At 34.1% G+C, this 20191-nt stretch overlaps 1 protein-coding gene across 2 annotated transcripts in view; it reads right to left on the bottom strand.

The window, feature by feature from the left end:
- Positions 1-3987: 3987 nt before the first annotated feature.
- Positions 3988-20191, bottom strand: part of LOC136828772 (flotillin-1-like) — a 26586-nt gene continuing 10382 nt past the window's right edge. For both annotated transcript variants that reach the window (XM_067086988.1, XM_067086989.1), the window contains exons 2-11: positions 17757-17832; positions 16649-16739; positions 16247-16390; positions 15124-15243; positions 11376-11591; positions 10061-10141; positions 9443-9549; positions 8090-8300; positions 6073-6237; positions 3988-5779 (exon numbers count right to left, since the gene is read on the bottom strand). In XM_067086988.1, coding sequence (XP_066943089.1) covers positions 5759-5779; positions 6073-6237; positions 8090-8300; positions 9443-9549; positions 10061-10141; positions 11376-11591; positions 15124-15243; positions 16247-16390; positions 16649-16739; positions 17757-17832 — 1232 coding nt within the window. In that variant the 3' untranslated portion in view covers positions 3988-5758. The remainder of the gene's footprint in view (positions 5780-6072; positions 6238-8089; positions 8301-9442; positions 9550-10060; positions 10142-11375; positions 11592-15123; positions 15244-16246; positions 16391-16648; positions 16740-17756; positions 17833-20191) is intronic.

The raw sequence follows: 20191 nt of genomic DNA, 5'->3' as shown, positions 1-20191 counted from the left end.
GGCTAGAATTTCAGTTGTTACATTTTAAATCTAGTTCCAGAGGTCCTTTATTCCTCACACCGTTGGACTGTGGAACAGTCCCCCTGAGGATGTTGTGCAATTGGAACTTCAAAAGTTCAAGCAAAGACACAATACATTACTACCCTAATACTATTCTCCTTGCATTTTAGTACATTTATATCTATTTATTAATTTATTTTTTCCTCTTTTAAAAAAAGTGAGAGCTCATCTTTCTGTATTTCCCTTTACTTCATTGTACTTCTTCCTATTGTACACCATATTCTTTGTAAGCTTGAATTTCAAGTCAATGGCCTTTATGGGCTTGTTCCATAAGAATAGGATTCATCTTCTGAATAATAATAATAATAATAATAATAATAATAATAATAATAATAATAATAATAATAATATAATAACAATAATAATAACAACAATAATAATAATAATAATAATAAGTGTAAAGTATAGGTCAGTTTAAGTCAGGAACCATGTGTAATTGTTGTTAGCTATAAGATATCAAGCATATAATCAAATAGAGGCTATAACGCAGGGTCTTTGTCACTTAATGCACTTGTTACTTATCAGAACACCAGACCGTTAAAGCCTCTTTAAAACTGAGGTGCTATTGTTTTAATTACATTCTTTCTGATCTGGGCTACAATCACCCTAAACTGGAAAACCTTTGCAGAGAACTATGACCTAAGTATTGTAATATATGTACTTTTTATAGTACTGTGGCAGTAAACAGCAAAAAAATCTATATCAAATACTTACATTCACAACAGACACATAACCTACATGCACAAAATTAAAATTTGAGATGCTGTACAGTACTTTGTTATAAGCAGACATGCAACATTCACAATATAAAACACCACCCTACTTTCGAGCATTCGATTGCAAACATTCAGATACAAACAAACAGGATGGCAAATTAAAATTGTGTTCAGAGTGCTCCTCTTTGCCACCTGTAAGTTCAAATTTTGTTTTGCTTGTCTATTCTGTACATACAGTACCGTATGTAGTGTACTGTATTGTGTTTTAGGATGAAAAAACAGTACAGTAACCAACTTACAAACAATTCAACATACAAACGGCTGTCCGGAACATAACTCGTTCATAAGTAGGGTGGTGTCAGTAGTGCTTTCTCGTTTACCTGAGCTAGAGATTGATACAGGCCACATTGCAACACAAAGGCTGTGTGTAAAGTCATTTTGTACAGTCTCTGCTAATCATGCTATTTGTAAAGTCCCCGCTGAGCAAGTTTTCTTTGGTGACGGCCCATTTTCTTTGTATCTACAATTCGTCACACTTGATGGGCCAGGTCACGTAAATTCAATCATTTAAACTGTGTATGTAATTATTTATCTGTCCATCAATTATGTACTGTGTATTTCTTCTTTCGCAGGCATCAAGATTGTATTCAACTTTAATTCTGTCTATTTTCACATTGTAAATTGTACTCGTTCGCTGTATTTATTATTAATTGTTATCGACCTCAGGTCACCCTTGCTTCCATTGTTTTCCGCGGCGCGACACCAGTCTGCCGCTATATACACCGCCTGGATCATGAATAAATCAGCAGTTCACTTTTACCTGCTCGTTTCTTTTGCACCTCTTAAATGTGTGTGTCATGTACCATAAGTTCAATAAGGAGATGGCCACTTCAGTTTTGACACCAACACCGAAAAATATTGGCTAACCGGTGCCAAGTATGGCAGAAAGATTCTGACTTTTGGTAGCAATGTATTTTTGGCCAGCTTACCCTTCTATAATCAGTTAAATTAACTGACTTATTATCTTTTAAGAATTGTTACATTTCAAAATGTATCAATTCTTAAAATTGGAAAGATTTGAGTTATACACAAAGTTTAAAAAAAGTCATTACATAACTAAATAATACTTAACTGTGTGCATACACAGAATGTGTATGTGTGTGAGAGAGAGAGAGAGAGAGAAAGTTGAAAAGCAAGGATAATGGTGAATGAGGATGGAAAGAAGCTTTGTGACAAATCTGCATAGAGAGAGAGAGAGAGAATTTACATCATAAAATTCTTTCTCCTTCATCTAAACCATATAATAGGCCATGTATCTTACACATTTCTTTGATAGACTCCAGTAAATTTATTTTTATGCCCAATACAAAATATGCAAGTAATTATTAAGAGTACCTGTACATAGTTATTTATACATGGGATTCAACTTCACCATTTTATGCCTCAAATACAGTACAGTAATATCATCTACCACCCTCTTCCTACAGATGATGGCTTTTATATAATAATTTCTAATTCAAGATGTCAATAGCACCACATTAGAGCACATGAAAGAGAACTGTATCAGTTTGAGAGAGTGTGAGAGAGAGATTCTCTCTCTCCAATCAGTAGTTTTTACTGTATACATTTTGATGAAATGTTTGTTCTTTTAAACTCTATCATGAATTACTGTGGATGGACAGACCTATACTGTGCTGCTGCAATAAAAATGCAGCGAAAATAGAATAGTATTGTTAGTGTTGTACACAGAGCACATACCGTAAGTGAACAATATGTATACATAGTATGCTGGGGTGATTAAATGGTTTTTATTTCTTTGATTTCATAGTATGAGGCCAAGTTTCTTCAAGTAAAAAGTCCCAGTTAATTCATTAATTTCATATGAACATGGGGCAACTAGGAAAACCTAACAATTAAAAAAAATCTAAGTCCTACAAGCCCTGAGTTATCAAGGTCTTATTGTGCTTACGTATCTGATTGCATGAAGCACAATAACCGTACAAAATCAACACCAAGTTTTTTGAAATTTTAGTTAAAACATGAAGTGAGCTATGAACTCAAAGGCAGATATCTGTAACTAGGTTGAAAAGGCTCCTAGCATCTATATTTGGTACAGTAATGTTTTTCAAGATGAATTGGAGCCACTATCAAAATACCTCATTCCTACAGATTTCCAGAAAATCAAAGGGATACCACTTTCAGCCAAATGGGAAAAGGTGAAAATGTATAGTGAAAAAGTACATTCATTATTAGTGCATACACACACACACACACACACACACACACACACACACACACATATATATATATATATATATATATATATATATATATATATATATATATATATATATATATATATATATATATGTGTAAATATATAAATATATATATACTATATAATATATATTGTATATATATATATATATATATATATATATATATATATATATATATATATATATATATATATATATATATATATATATATATATATATATATATATATATATATATATATATATATATATATATATATATATATATATATATATATATAGACACACCTTTCACACGCAGTCCCCGGTTACCAACGGGGTTCCGTTCCCGACAATGTGAAGATAACCGAAAATCACCGGCAACCAAAAATCGGCGATAATGGTGCCGATCCTTGGTTATTGGCGCCGATAACCGGGGATCAGTGCAGCTGATAACCGAGGATCAGCTCCGATAACCGAAGATCAGCACCAATAACCGGGAATCAGTGTCAAAAATCCGGTTATCGTCATCACTAGACAAGCACCATAAAACCGGATCGCCGATAACCGGGACTGCCTATACTGTATATATATATATATATATATATATATATATATATATATATATATATATATATATATATATATATATATATATATATATATATATATACAGTATATACATATACATACATACACACACACATATATATATATTAGTTACACCTCAAGTTAGCAGACTTGTGTACTTATCAGGTACCATATCAACATTATTTTTCCATATGATACTATTTTCCAAGTGGTAAATTTTGTTATAAATCTCTACAATTGAATGTGAAGAGTAAAGTACAGCTTAGTTTAGGATAGTAACTATGTGGAATTGCTGTTAGCTGTAAGATATCAATAAAATATTCAAGTGCAGGCTACACTATGGGGTCTCTGTTACTTAATGGACTTTGTTACTAGTAATCAGAAAGACCAGGTCCCAAAAACATCTGTTAGGTTGAGGTGCTACTGTATATATGTATGTGAATGTATCATCACTATACAGTACACTATTTATACTCTTCCACATCCAAAGCACATCAGAAGGGTTACATACAAGCTATACAAAATCACTAATACACTTCAGAGAAGGATGACACTTTGAAGAGAAGTATGACATTGTCTAAGATATTTCCATTTTCATCACCACAGCCACAGTAAATACTCTAGTCAGATAAAAACTAACTAACTTACATTTGTGCATGTTTTTTTAACCATCTAAATCTTGACTGAGGTATAGAGAAATAGCACCAGCAACATTTTTTCCACACTGTGAAAAATATTAACTAATTTCCTATCAGGAACTTTAGCCAAGTGCCAAATTTTGCTTTCAATCCCTACTGCACCAAATAATTACATATGCAAATAATTCTACAAAGAAATGTTAAGTATCAAAAAGACAAGTTTTTCATTCTGCCTCATCTTAAGAACAAATGAAAAGCCTATTGCATCCAAAATGCCCTTAGTTTTGTGCCAAAAGCCAACTGTAAACAAAGTGACACTCATGAAATATCTGAAAATCATTTCAGTGGGCTTCAAAAGAGAGAGAGAGAAAGAGAGACTAAAATGATGTGCAAGACACACGTTTTTAGACTGCTTCAGCTAGGATGTGAACAGAGGGACTCACAACATAACACCTAAACAGAAAATATATGATGTGTGCCCTGCTACACTGGTTCTCCTTCCTGAACTCAGCCAAAAAAGGACTTGTTTTGTCACTTTTACAGGAGAGCAGAGAGCGGCTGATGCTAACGACAAAGCATGGATATCATCAGCATAAAATTCCGAAGACGCGAGTTCTCATTTTCATCCAAGAAGACAGAAACGGACCCATGTCGTTCACTGTTCTGCAGCTAAGTCTAATACTACATAAATGCAACGACTTCATAATAACATAAATGTGTTTGCATAAAATAACATACATGTGTTTACATAATTACTTATTCTACAGTATTTACAAAAATACTTTTCTGTAATAAAATCTGAAATCTGGCTTAACATACATTCGGTGAAATGTGACCACTTTCTGCATGCAATACACAAATAATAAACAAAAATACCATAAAAAAAATCATGAATATTCTTCCAGTATAAAATTTCTTAGCATAATTTATCAGCAAAAAAACTGAATGTAGCACAGCTTGAGTTTAAAAGCTACACAATATCTGTAATGCAGCATATGTATGAACATTTAGATAAATACCTCTTGAACCGAGTTACATTTTCACAATTGACATTTAAAATGCTCTCTTCATGGGTTAGTGTGCCATCAAGAATTCTAAAATCTTTTGCTAGACTTCTGGACAATGGCTCTAAGTACCTGTATCATGTCTACTGGTCACATTCGTCAAAACTCTATGTAAATACAACAATCAGAACAGTTTGATAATTTTTCCACTGTATAACTTGAACTTCAAAATGAAACTGACATAAAGGAACTCTCCCTCAATCCAGATTTCGAACCAAGGTCATGAGGGAAAGCTCGTACAGATACACATTTGGTGAATTCAGATATCATCGCAGAGCTGACACACCAAAATTTTCAACGGTTGTGGAGCATATTTTGGCAGTGTAATTTCCTGGTTGAGTTTACCAGAACTGTGTAGACATTAGCGATCCTTTTACTTCTCTTCTCCATGTTTAAGGGTAATGTTTGTGATTTTTTAATTACACGTGGCACTACACTGCAGTCTGAATAGCCTGAAATGCATGAAAAGTTTTATTATAACTCTGCATGTTATACTGTACAGTACAGTATTGTACTGTAATCTGTACTGTACTCAGCTGTTTCATTACAATACACCAGTTGGTCAGAAAATATTATGAGCGAGCAATCAAATTCTAAACGGTGTCAAAAGTGAATGAAATTTATGGAAATTAGACTTACAGTACATGGTTCACTGTTTGGTCCAAAACTTCAATAATTTTGCTACAATTATCTACTATAATTTATTAATGACTTTTCAGTATATTGAACAACTAAAAATGTTTACCTTTTTCAAATTCACTCCCGTCATGTCATTTATCATGTCTGGGACACTCACAGCAATATCGATTACTTCTTTCGTCATTTTGTGAGCACCTAAGGCACTGTCCCCTGTGGACACCATCTTTACTGATCTGGTGTTTGCCAGAGCCTGGCCAATGTTTCCAATCATCTGAGGTAAAGGAAATGAACATTAAACTTTTTACTCCATAATGTATTACAGTATTGCCTAATTTTATATCATACTTATCAGTTTGGTAATATGCTTGCACCAGTCAAAAACATTTGGAAATGGACTAATTCCTTCTCTTTTTTATATCTTACTGTTATTACTGTATTATTATTATTATTCAGTATTGAAACCTATTCATATGGAACAAGCCCATCAAAGGGGCCACTGACTTGAAATTCAAGCTTCCAAAGAATATGGTGTTCATTAGGAAGAATTAAGAGGAAGTAAAGTGAAATACAGAATGAAGAGATCCCACTTATCATAAGATAAAAAAGTATTAAAATGCAATTAGAATAGTATTAGGATAGTAATGCACTGCATTTTCGCTTGAACTTCTGAAGTTCCAATTGCACGACATCCTCTGGGAGGCTGTTCCACAGTTCAACAGTGTGAGGAATAAAGATCCTCTAGAACTGAGAAGTTTGACAGTGAGGCACATTTACTGCATGTTGCTGTTCAGCAAATCTGGTTGCTCTCAGCAAGTAAAGGGGACCAGGGATCAATTGTGAATGTGAAAGATTTCAGTGACAGAACAGATACAAATGAGACAAGTCCTGCCAGAAAATGAAATTGATCTCAGACTTTCTAAGGCTCTGTATTTCCTCCTATTATCAAATGCTCTCTGTTTTGGAAATTGGTGAATACCATATTCATCTTTTCATTATCAATAATGCCCATAATTAACCTCAAAAATTTTCTTAGCATACAAGAATAATAGGAATATCAGTTTTACGCTACATACGTAATTTGATGGAACAAAAATTTGTTTGCACATTTTGCACCAGAAGATATAGCTTACACATTACTTCACTTCTTATTAATCTAAACACATTCTGAAGCCAGGAAGTAATTCAATAAGAAGTACTGTACACCTATTCAGACGACGGTGCTATAATAATTGACTTTTATCCCAAATTATTTGTTTTTCGAAAATTAGAACCAAACTGACATTATTAGTGAACTACCTAACATGTAAGTGTTAAGAATCATTAATTAATCAAAAGAATAAGTTTGTCAAGAGGGACTCTTAAAAAGTTATTGCAATTCAGTTCTCAATTATATTATACTAAATTTTTCATAACAAGAACTCTAGGCATGAAGTCGGTATTTCACAAAAATCTATTTATCTTCCCATTCGCTGGATATCTCACTCACTTTCAATTCTATTCTGAGATGGAAACAATTCAAAAACAGCAATAATTAAGCAAATTAGTTTCTTAAATAACCAGTGAAAATCCAAGCTCAAGAAAGTTTAAGAAGCTGGACTGCTAGGCTGGAAGACACCAAACAGACTGAATGAGAACTAAAAAGCAGAAGGTGAGGAAGCTCAGAACTGTGGTGGGGGGGATGGTGCAAAAGATTTTTATTACTGCCTACATTATACCATTCTGGGTACACTACAGTAGTAAGACAATGTGGGAGTGATATCCTCTTAGATATCAAAAGTTCAAGCAAAGATGCAACGCATCACTACCCTAATACTATTCTCCTTGAATTTTAATACATTTTTATCTCTTTATTAATTTATTTTTCCTTTTTTAATGTTAGATCGCTTCTTCCCGTATTTCCCTTTACTTCCTCTTGCTTCTTCCTAATGAACACCATATTCTTTGGAAGCCTGAATTTCAAGTCAATGGCGCCTGTGGGCTTGTTCCATATAAATGGGGTTTATCTTCTGAATAACAATAACAATAATAATAATAATATAGACCTACTTCAGTTTTCTAACCTCAAATGACTTGATTTATTCAAATTGAGAGAATAAGAAATTTTTCCTTGAAAGAAAACAAACCTTTGGCAAAGTGTTAAGGTACATGTCCAAGATGGCAGCCTTTCCAAACTCGTCGTAGGCTTCAGCTTTACTGTGCAGCTGGGCAGCGTCAGCCTTGGCTCTCTTCTCGATGGCAAAGGCTTCGGCTTCACCCTTGAGCTTGATTGCTTCAGCCTCGGCTTCGGCTTCAAGTACTGCCTTCTGTCTCTCTGCTGCTGCAATAACCTCTAGCCTTTAGATGTAAAAGGTATTTTTGGCATAAGATGTGCAAATTCAGTTCATTTACGAGAATTAGAGACATTTACAATACTACATACAAATAGATATATCTTCTCAGATGACAACGTCCTTAACAATTATGATACGCAATATATGAAATAACTTGTTGCACTGAAATGCAGTTGCAATCTATATAGGGCTTCTGATGAGCATTTTTGAACTCTTCCAACTAGACAAAAAATGTCAAACATATCACTGAAAAGATCATGTTCCTTTTCTTATAACTTTCTTCAATTTTGAATGATTTACATTAAAAGTACTGACTGAAGAGACAAAACACTAATAAAAATATCAAGAGAATCTTGATAGGATGTCATTTCATCTCCCGGAATAAAATCTGCCTACAGGTATTTTCTTCACTGAGGTGGTACTGCCGCAAAGAAATGCCATTCAAGAATAGTTTCAAAATTTTCAATTGTGGTGACTTAAGCAAAAATGGAGGATAGGCATTCTATCTTACTCAGCTGGCTCTTCATTTTTTCTTTATTATAAATTGTCACTTGAGAGGAAACTACTTTTTTTTAACCAATTTCAAAGAACATTAGGATAGTACTATTTCAAAAGCAACTTGCTGTTCTCTATCAGTCAGAGAATATTAAGATAGTGTTATTCTAGAAGCAACCTGCTGCTCTCAACCTAATTCAAAGGATGTTAGGACAATACTGTCTTAAAAGCAACTTGTTGTTCTGTAATCAAAGTTACAGGATATTAGGATTGTACTACAGTAAAATGAACTTGCTGTTCTTAATCAAGAAACTGGTATTTTCAAGCCCAACTGTCGATAAAACTATCAAAATTCATCAAACAATTTTTGGGAGTTTGCAGACAGAGACAAACAAGCAAAGAGATACAGTACTGTTAATACATAACCTCTTTCTAACTTCACACATAGACTTGGCTAGCTCTCAAAAGCACTCTGTAGAATGTCTGATGCAAATGACAAGCAAAGAATGCTATGTTTTCATCGTATCCCCTCCCAAAACAAATAAAAAATACTGGAAATACAATTGTACATCTAAAAATATGAGTTACACAGGAAAATATACTGTTAACATACCTTAAAAAATATCCAGAGAGAAATGACAGATATTGTACCTGTATTTTTCAGCAGTGGCAGGTTGTTTGATTGTAGACTCAATGTGCTTCTTACAACGTTCAATTTCCTGTTCTTCCAGTGCAATCTGACCCTTTCTCTCCACAACCTGTAATCAATTACTGTATGCATTAGTTGTCATATAAATTTCCTTATACAGTACAATGGATATAAAATTTAACACAATGGGGCTGTGTGATTATTGAACTACTGTAATGGAAATGGCTGTCCTAAAGCGTGGAACATTACAGTATTTCAAAATCACTGCTAAATCATTATCCTACTAGCACTTGGTGACTTGACTGATACATACAAGTTGACAAGTTCTAAAATTTTAGCACATTTAATAATCATAATAATTGCATTATGTCACTCTTGAGAATTGTAAAATAAAAAAGATAAACTGCTCTAAAAGAATTAATTTGGTAAGCAACAATAACTTGTGTTTGCTGTTGCAATAATTCTGTAAAATCAACAAGCATTTAAAAAGAGAAAAAGACACTATTTGCTTATACAGTATTATAATCCAAATGGATATGGTAAGTACCGTACTGTTAGGATCATGTCAGATAATGTGATAGTAATGATTTTGGATCAAAAGTGAATGACAATGTGCAAACCTTGGTCTCCATTTCTTCCTCTCTGATTTTCTGTCTTGTGATGCACTCCTGCAGTGTGTAAGCCAAATCAGCTTCAGCTTTCTGGATGGGACAGAGAGAAATATATCAATATTTATAACAACAATTAAAATTCTTAGGAATGGGTGAGTCTAATAAAATGAAAATTTTCTGGGAATACTTTACTGGGAGAAATTCTTTAGTGTATTTCTAGCAAAATTCTATATGTTGTTGATATTACCAGAGATAGAATTCAGAAATATGTAAAATGAAATTTATGATGAATACAGTATGAATCAATTGAACGCAGTATGGATAGCCTAAACTTTTATTTTAAACTTTCCCACTGGGGATTCTTTACTTCTGTTCTCAAGGTTTTGCCTTGTGAAAACCCACATGCAACTAGATTTGCTGAACAGCAGCACCAATATACAGTAAATGTGCCTCACTGTTGAACTTCAGTTCCAAGGGTCCTTTATTCCTCACACCATTGGACTGTGGAACAGCCTCCCAGAGAAGTTGTGCAATTGGAACTTCAGACGTTCAAGTGAAGATGCAATGCATTACTACCCTAATACTATTCTCTTTGCATTTTAATAAAATTTTATCTATTTATTAATTTATTTTTCTTTTTTAATAAGTGAGATCTGTTCTTTCTGTATTTCCCTTTACTTCCTCTTATGTATTTCTTCCTAATGAACACCATATTCTCTGGAAGCTTGAATTTCAAGTCAGTGGCACCTGTGGACTTGTTCCAAATGAATAAGTTTCATCTACTGAATACAGTAATAATAATAACATGCCTTAGATGGTGGTGTGCATTCCCTTTTCTCTTAAAATGCATTTTTACTTCAAGTTATTATTTGGTCATGTCAGATGATTCTGCTCTTCAAAAACAACCTTCCTACCTTCTTGGACATTTTTTCATGCATTCTCTCTCTCTCTCTCTCTCTCTCTCTCTCTCTCTCTCTCTCTCTCTCTCTCTCTCTCTCTCTCTCTCTCTCTCTCTCTCTCTCTCTCTCTCAATTTTGTCTAACGTAACTCATTCATAAGTATTAACCTATGAATGACGGAGATGAACCTCAGACATTACTGGGAAATTGTTCCTTTCAGATCAACAAAAATGTTAAGCTTGGAGGTAAATACTGTACAGTATTAACAGCTCGAAACTTAGAAGTAAACATTAACATCTTAATACTAGGCAGCACATCTCTGCTCTTACGTAATTCCCACAGACTCCAAGACCACCATACAATTACAGACTTGTTAATCCTAAAGTATTCAGTAAACATACAATGATGGCAATGTGAATATTTACCTTGGTGTTAACTTCTCTATCATATCCTGCTTTCTGAGTCTCAAAGTCTCTGTTGGCTTGGGCTTTCAAGGTTTCATTGGCATATTTTGAAGCAGTTAGTTCTTCGTCTGCAATTGCCTTCTTGATGGAAGCATCTTTCTGGGCTATGGCCTCCCCTATACGGGCGTCTCTTTGAACCTCTGCAGTTCGGGACATACCTAAGGCCATCAAATATCCCTGAAAGAGGTCAAGATAAAACCACAAATGGTACTGTGTATTCCAGATGAGTGACTTTCAAAATGGAGTACAATTATGCAGGGAACAGGTATAGGTGCAGAAAATTATGAAAAGTGAGGGGCAATTTAAAATTATCATTGTAATTGGGTCTTGTAGATATATAAAACTACTGTATATAATACTTGTGTTTAAGTAACATGAGACATAAAATAGCTTATGCAAGTAATCATTTCAGTTTTGCAAAATAACAACAGTACAAAAATATTACTGCCACTGTGTAACACCATAAAGTGGATAAACCACAATATGGCACTGAAACAGGTAACAATATCCAGTACTGTACTTTTATATCCAGTTCAATTCATAATTTCTCTTTTGTGCCTAAGATAGTGACAAATTTCACTAAATATCATCATACACTCATTTTTAAAATTACCATCATTGTCTTAACCTTCATTGCAGTGCAGTATCAAAGAGTATCAGGGTTAAGATACTTCACACATGAACCAATATTAAACTTGGGAATAAAGTGTAGAGTACACTTTCTTGTTCACTGATTCAAGAATAATTTTGAAAGCTTAGAGTGTTAGCATTCATTTTACATGATTCTATATGTATTCCTGTGTGTTGGTATCATTCCATCTATTTTCTGTATGGCATACAGCACTTGACTGAAGTTTTTTTTTTTTTATTTTCATATGTACCATTTTTGATGAGAACATACTCCTCTATTTTTGCATATAGCATACTTGGCACTGAGGCACCCTCTCTTCCATTTACTGGCACTTGCCAAGTAATCATGATGCTGAGGACTTTTCTATTGAATTGTTGGAAATTAAATTTAAATACTAAAAGGATTTTCCATTCATTTTCATATACATCATTTCTAATTTTGATGTTAAAGGTCCTTTCTTTAATTTCTGTCTTTAGCACCCTGATACTGAAGGACCTTTACTTTATTTTTCAAGGTTGTAAATCTGATGTTAAATCAGTGGTTCTCAACCAGGGGGGGAAGTACCCCATAGGTGGGAATTTCTGAGTTTTGGGGGGGGTGTGATCAAGAATTTTTAGTAGTACAGTAGAACCCCGGTTCTCGACCGTATCAGAACTCGACATAATCGGATTTCAATGCGAAATTTTTAGTGAATTTTGCATCGGAGCTCGAACAACAAACCAGATTCCAACCCGATGAATCACATATTGTTTGTAAACAAAAGTGTTTCGGTCAGCAGCTGCTAGTTGGTGTTCCCACACGTCGTTTAAAGCCCGCTTTATTGAAAGATATTTCAAAGTGAGTTTGTTTACACTATTCCAGTAGACTCTTTTATGAAATTTACCATAAGTTAATATTGAATGTAAACAACGTTTATGTATTACCGCGATAGGCTACCAGGGTGGCTTTTGGTTTGTTTCACAATGCCGACGTAACTTAGACAATTTTTCTTAAGTTTGTGATAACAGACATAATCGGCTTATTTTTAATATTTTATTAATTTACTGTAATAATTAGGCTTGGTTTAAAATGTTTTATTATGTTAGCAACAGTTTTTGTCCCTACCCATTACAGTACATACTGGTACCTGGCCCAGCCTAAGCTATGGCGCTCGGTCAACCATCGGTAATACAGCCGCATTGGACGTAGGCCAGTTTTTTTATACAGTATACATTTAAATATGAAAAAAGTGCTTCTAATACGGTAAGTTATTTAAATCTGAACTTATTTAATTGTAATTTACGTGCAATGTTTTTTATAAAAAGGCAAGGTTAGGGTAATGACTGGTGGTCAAGAACGGATTAATCCATTTTCAATTATTTATGGGAAAAATTTATTCAGATCTCGACTGAATCGCATCTCGACGCTTCTTCTGGAGTGGATTAGCATCTAGGACCAGGGCTCTACTGTATAAGCATATTATTTAGAATGCACCTTTTGAGGCAAAAAATTTTGGAAAGGGGGAGGGAGAAACGACATTCAGACATATGATGACAGGGTGCATGGGCCAAAAAAGGTTGCAAACCACTGTGTTAAAGGATCCTTTCCTTTTATTTCATATGGCAATATTCATAAATAGGAATCATTCCAATATATTTGCTTTGGATATATTTGATGTTAAAGCAGTCATTTCTTTCAGGCAGGCTATTACTGCAAACAGTTTGTAAGTTCTAGTATAAGGCCTTACACAATTCAGTTCACAAGAGGATCAAAGGGGGGGCACCTGGGCACGTACCCCCCATGAAAAATAATTATAAAATAATAATATTGAAGATTTAGACAATAACATAAATAGATAATGGAAAAATAAAAGAAATGGATTACAGATATATATATATATATATATATATATATATATATATATATATATATATATATATATATATATATAGGCAGTCCCGGTTTCTGACGGTTCCGGCTACGACGTTCGAGGTTACGACGCTTTTCAAATATATTCATCAGAAATTATTTCCTGGCTTACGACGCATGTTCCGGGGTTCTGACGCGTGGAAATGCGCCGATCTGACGGAAGAAATATGGCCCCAAAACGGTAGAATAATCATAATTTGAAGGTTTTTTTATGTAAAACTCAATAATAATGCAGTTTACATCGTTTTCAATGCACCCAGAGCATTGAAAGTAAGGTTTTCTTAGGATTTTTGACGATTTTCGACGATTTTCGACGATTTTCCGGCTTATGACGATTTTCGGGTTACGACGCGGCGCAAGAACGGAACCCCCGTCGTAAACCGGGGACTGCCTGTATATATATATATATATATATATAATGTGTGTGTGTGTGCACATGTATAATATGAACATTGGTGGCTGCCCCCCCAACCCATGAAATTTTTCTGTATATGCTAGTGACTCAGTTTGCCAGGATTTCTGTCTTGGCTACAACTAAAATATGCAATAGTTTGCCCAATGCAGTTGTGGAGTCTTCTGATCTCCAACTGTTTAAGCAAGGGACAAATTCATTCCTGCTCTCTGCTGACGTCTCCTGAATTCAGGTGTATTGGTTTTATCTTCTAGTCCCTCATATTTAGTTATTTATTTACTCTTCCTTTAACCTGTCTCTCTTTGCAGGCTGATTTCCCTTTGGAGCCTTCTTTGGTTCATTATAGTTTGCTGGCTCTGTCCAAAATGGTTTTCAGCTAAGGATTTAATGAAAGAAAGAGAAAATCTCTGGCACTGACTTGACTATGGGACAGATGTGATTTGCAAAAGGCTGAGTGAGCCAAAGGATTATGTGACAATAATATGGAAAAATTCCATCTATCAAAAAAAGTTGCAAACTTCACTAAAAGCATAAAAAATGGGGTCAGCCTCGTTTCCAGTAAGTATAAAATGGGGTACAATTAAATGACATACAAAATAAATGGGACCTGTTTCAATTAATCATTAAGAAAAACATTAAGTTAGGCATAAAAATTGACATGGTCTTCAGCTAACAGGCAAAAAATAAAGTAAATTTCAGTTATCCTAAAAATATGCCAAAACTCTACCAATCATCACACAATGGCAAAAGTGTCTTACATTGTCATCCGAAACATTCTTGATTGTGTAAGACAGAAGCTGGAGTCCTAGAGTGCAAAGGTCCTTCGACGCAGATTCGAAGACTCTTGTGTTGAAGAGCTTCCTATCTTTATAGATGTCCTGCAATAAGGAATGTCCCATCATGAATTGCAAGTGTTGAAAATACCAAAATAATGACATTTATATTCCAAGTAAATAACAACACAAATACAGTAGATAAATAGATAGATAGAATATACAATTTAGGCCGAAGGCCAAGCCCTGGGACCTATGATGTCAATTAGCGCTGAAAGGAAAATTGAGAGTACGAGATTTAAAAGTGTAACAGGAGGAAAACCTCATAGTTGCGCTGTTAAACATTGTAAGAAGAGGATGAAAGTAAGATGGAAGTAAGAGAATATGAATGGACGTACATTACAGTAAAAAGGAATGAAAGGGGTTACGCCTAGGGGCCGAAGGGACGTTGCCAAGAACCATAAGTAATGCCTACAGTGCACCACATGAGGTGCACTGATGGCACTACCGCCCATGGGGACAAATACAGTATGCTTTAATGAACTGGAAATTTTAACTTAAAGGCAAAGAAAAGGTAGAACTCTTTGCAAAGCAGATCAAGTATGCTCTATTGTATCAGGCTAATGAATAGATATGTATACTGAGTAAATGAAAATATGTCCTTAATGGAGTCACTACAGTAAATTTCTTCTAAATAAAATTATATATGTACAGTTTACAAATGCACAAAGAATGCTCTATATGAAACAAGTACTGCACAAGAAAAATGTTAGTTTCTATTTTAAAGGTTGGGAAGTACTGTATATTTTAATTCTACATAAAGATTAAATATATCCTAAAATTCTACATAAAGATTAAATATATCCTAATTGAAATCTAAAGCCTAGAAATGCGAATCACGAAGGATAAATTTTTTTCCACAAAATTTGAAGGATATATGGTGAATTAACCAAGAAAGCAAAATGAATTTAACTTACATAAAGTTTAAAGCATATATACTTTGTACTTTAGTAGTAGTAATAATAATAATAATAATAATAATAATAATAATAATAATAATAATAATAATAATAATAATAATAATAACAAAGAAGGAAAGCTCCAATACCTCCACAGACATGGTCCCAATGATGCCCCTCTGGTGACCTTCCAGGGTAGAGGTGACCAGATCCTCCAGTTCCCTCTGAGACTTGCCCAGAAAGTTCTCGCAAGCCAGTTCCAGGACCTCTGGAACGTTGCTGCTGATCTTGACCTGATGAGGACAACAAGGACATTCAGATTAGAGAATATGGACAGTTGTCTATAAGGTCAGCTGCCAATAACGTCAGTTTATGTATATACAGATATATCTATCTATATATATATATATATATATATATATATATATATATATATATATATATATATATATATATATGAGAGAGAGAGAGAGAGAGAGAGAGAGAGAGAGAGAGAGAGAGAGAGAGAGAGAGAGAGAGAGAGAGAGAGAGAGAGAGAGAGAGAGACTTGCCTGTGCGATGCCAGTCACTTTCAGTGGTACACCTTTCATAGTATAGACATCCGGAGATTCCACAGTTAGGGCCATTATGTTGAGCGACAGTCTGAAAATGATAACACAAATCCTTTCAGAATTATTTTTATTATTATTATATTAATAATATCATTATTATTATTATTATTCAGAAGATGAACCCTATTCATATGGAACAAGCCCACCACAAGGGCCACTGACTTGAAATTTAAGAAGCTTCCAAAGAATATTATGGCGTTCATTTCAAGGAAGTTACAGAAGATTATAGAAAATACAGGAAAATAGATCAGTTATTTGAAACCAAAGATAAATTAACAAATTAATGAATATATTTAAAATACAAAGGGAACTGCTTCAGGGTAGTAATGCACTGCATCTTCGCTTCAACTTTCGAGGTTCCAATTGCACAACATTCACATTCTTTATCATTATTAGTGTCACTTATACATTATTATTCATTCTTCTTTGTCTATAACTAAACTACAGTATAGCGTGTTCTATATCAAACGACATATGACTAGGACTTAACAGAGATTTGAATATTTTTATTAGTAAATTATTCAGCTGTCATACAGTCCGATAATTTTTTTTTAATTCGAAATTTTTCAGCCCATTACCAATAATGCTTCAGTCGATCTTAAATTGATTTTTATGAAATTTAGGCTTAAGACTTAGAAAAAATCGAGCTGGAGTGGTTGGACACCAACATAGAGGTCCAAAATTAAGGGAGATGAAGTACGAAGGCGCAATGTAATTGCTGGAGGGGCTGGACAGCAAGATTTGCAGAGAGGAAGCATGAATGGATGTAGAGTAAAAGGCCATATAAAAAGTGGGTGCAGCTAGGGGCCGAAGGGAAGCTAAAAACACCCCTTCAGTAATGCCTACAATGCACCTCGCTGACGGCATTACCCCAAATCGGGAGAGAAAGTTGTTGTTCCTCTGTAATGTTTGACTTAAGCAGAAGGTTCTGCACATTCCCTCTGAGTGAAGTCTAGGCCTAGTCCAGTATATCTTACCAAGCATAAACTTTCCTAGGCCCACACTTTCCTTGACGTATATGAAAGACTGTCAACTTCTCTCTCCTTACCTTCGCCATCGTTGGAAACAAGTGAAAGCAATGACCCGTCCACCAACTATCATGGCAGGTTTCTCATATCCAACTCCTGTGTGAGAAAGGAACATTCATCACTATTAGAACATCATTATCATTCAAGGGCACTGTATGAACACGAAAAGATGGTAATCACAAAGAGAAATAAATAGATCAGTTCACTGCAATGTAAAATGAGAAATGAATTAGGTAGTGGTCAATGAACATTTATACATCCCTCTGTCACAGCCACAGTAGCCCATTTGTTCTTCATGAGAATGAAATGTTTAATATCATTACAGTCTCATTATCATCCAAGGCCACTGTGGAACAGTAAAAGATGGTCATCAAACTTGTTAATGAAACCTCCAAAGAAAAATAAGTAGATCAATTAATGGCAAGGCAAAATGAGAAATTACATTGCTCAACGAACATTATATACTGTACATCCCTCTCCTCCCATCGTTTGCAACCACACATCTTACGCACAAAATGACAGATTTCACTGGTATAGAATTAATTCAGTTTTTTACCGTCTTTTTCTATTTGCTTTATCGAAAAATGAAAATCATAAAGTTTCTGTCTCACCAAGACTTTGAAACAGAATGAATAAATACTAAGTGGCAACACCATTGGTGTACTTTTGTTTACCATGTAGTATCGATTGTATACTGTTGATACTTAGTGGTAACCAACAACACTAAACCAGTACCCATCTCTCTCTCTCTCTCTCTCTCTCTCTCTCTCTCTCTCTCTCTCTCTCTCTCTCTCTCTCTCTCTCTCTTTCTCTATCTTTATATTTATATGCATTTATTTAGTTACATATGCCAACATATTTCATCTATTTCAAAACAATATTGAAAATGACAGAGTTAAGGAAAAAGTGTATCTATGTATGAATGTGTGTATATGTATATATATATATATATATATATATATATATATATATATATATATATATATATATATTATTTATTTTTATTAATAAAAATTTATAATTAAGCAGCATAACTGAGAATACACGACTGAGAAATGTAACTGTAAAGCGAAGAATACCAGAATACTAATTTATAGTGTCATTCTCTCTCTATCTATCTGTCTATCTTATCATTGTATATTTACGTTAAAAAGCGTCTTTTTTTCCTCTAATCAAGAATAAGTTCCCTTCAAAAGTCTCTCTCTCTTCCACCCTTAAAAATAAGGGAAGAACAAAACTCGACCTCCCTTGGCCATAGCAGGCTTCTAGTAGTAACCAATGCCTGTAATAATAATAATAATAATAATAATAATAATAATAATAATAATAATAATAATAAAGAAAATGAGAAGGATAAAAAGTAAAAAAATAGTTCTTCGTATGCCGACATACATGTTTGTTTGTATTTGTAAGTCTCAATAACACTCTTCAGAGCAGATACAGTATTATTATTATTATTATTATTATTATTATTATTATTATTATTATTATTATTATTATTATTATTATTATTAGTAGTAGTAGTAGTAGTAGTAGTAGTAGTAGTATTTTTATTTTTTTATTATTATTATTATTATTATTATTATTATTTTTATTATTATTATTCAGTAGATAACACCTATTCATATGGAACAAGCCCACCCCAGGGGCCACTGACTTGAAATTCAAGCTTCCAAAGAATATCATGGTGTTCGTTAGGAAGGAGCAAGAGGAAGTAAAGGGAAATACAGAAAGAAGATATACCACTAATTTAAAAAATAACAAAACAAATAAACATAAAAATATACAAAAATGTACCAGAACGCAAGAAGAATAGTATAAGGGCAGTAATACGTTGCGCCTTCGCTTGAACTTCCGAAGACTTCTATTTAAATGACCCAGAGTATTTTTGGGATAGCTGATCGCTTTGCCGGAGGTCTGAAATCCCTTACTGCGATTAATAGCTATTTGGATGCTTCCCAGAAGCTACCGACCATTGTATGAACTTCGAAATTACTTACGTGTTCTTGTGTCATTTCGCCCCTTTAAATGTACCTCCGTTGAGAGAGAGAGAGAGAGAGAGAGAGAGAGAGAGAGAGAGAGAGAGAGAGAGAGAGAGAGAGAGAGAGTTTTGGAAGGAAAACAATCATAATTATATGAGTCAATAGATGCATTCCAAAGTGAAAATATGAGAGAGAGAGAGAGAGAGAGAGAGAGAGAGAGAGAGAGAGAGAGAGAGAGAGAGAGAGAGAGAGAAAATATTAGTATTTAAGGGGAAAACTAATAATAATGAGAGAGAGAGAGAGAGAGAGAGAGAGAGAGAGAGAGAGAGAGAGAGAGAGAGAGAGAGAGAGTTTTAAAAGGAAATCAATTAAACAAGAAGAAAAGTGAAAGTTTAAGTGAAAATATTAATCACAGAGAGAGAGAGAGAGAGAGAGAGAGAGAGAGAGAGGTAGCTCTGAAGCATAAGATCAAG

This window comes from Macrobrachium rosenbergii, chromosome 43 (assembly GCF_040412425.1).
Source record: "Macrobrachium rosenbergii isolate ZJJX-2024 chromosome 43, ASM4041242v1, whole genome shotgun sequence".
In the NCBI taxonomy this organism is placed as follows: Eukaryota; Metazoa; Arthropoda; class Malacostraca; order Decapoda; family Palaemonidae; genus Macrobrachium; species Macrobrachium rosenbergii.
This window is presented reverse-complemented; position numbering and strand designations above follow the sequence as displayed.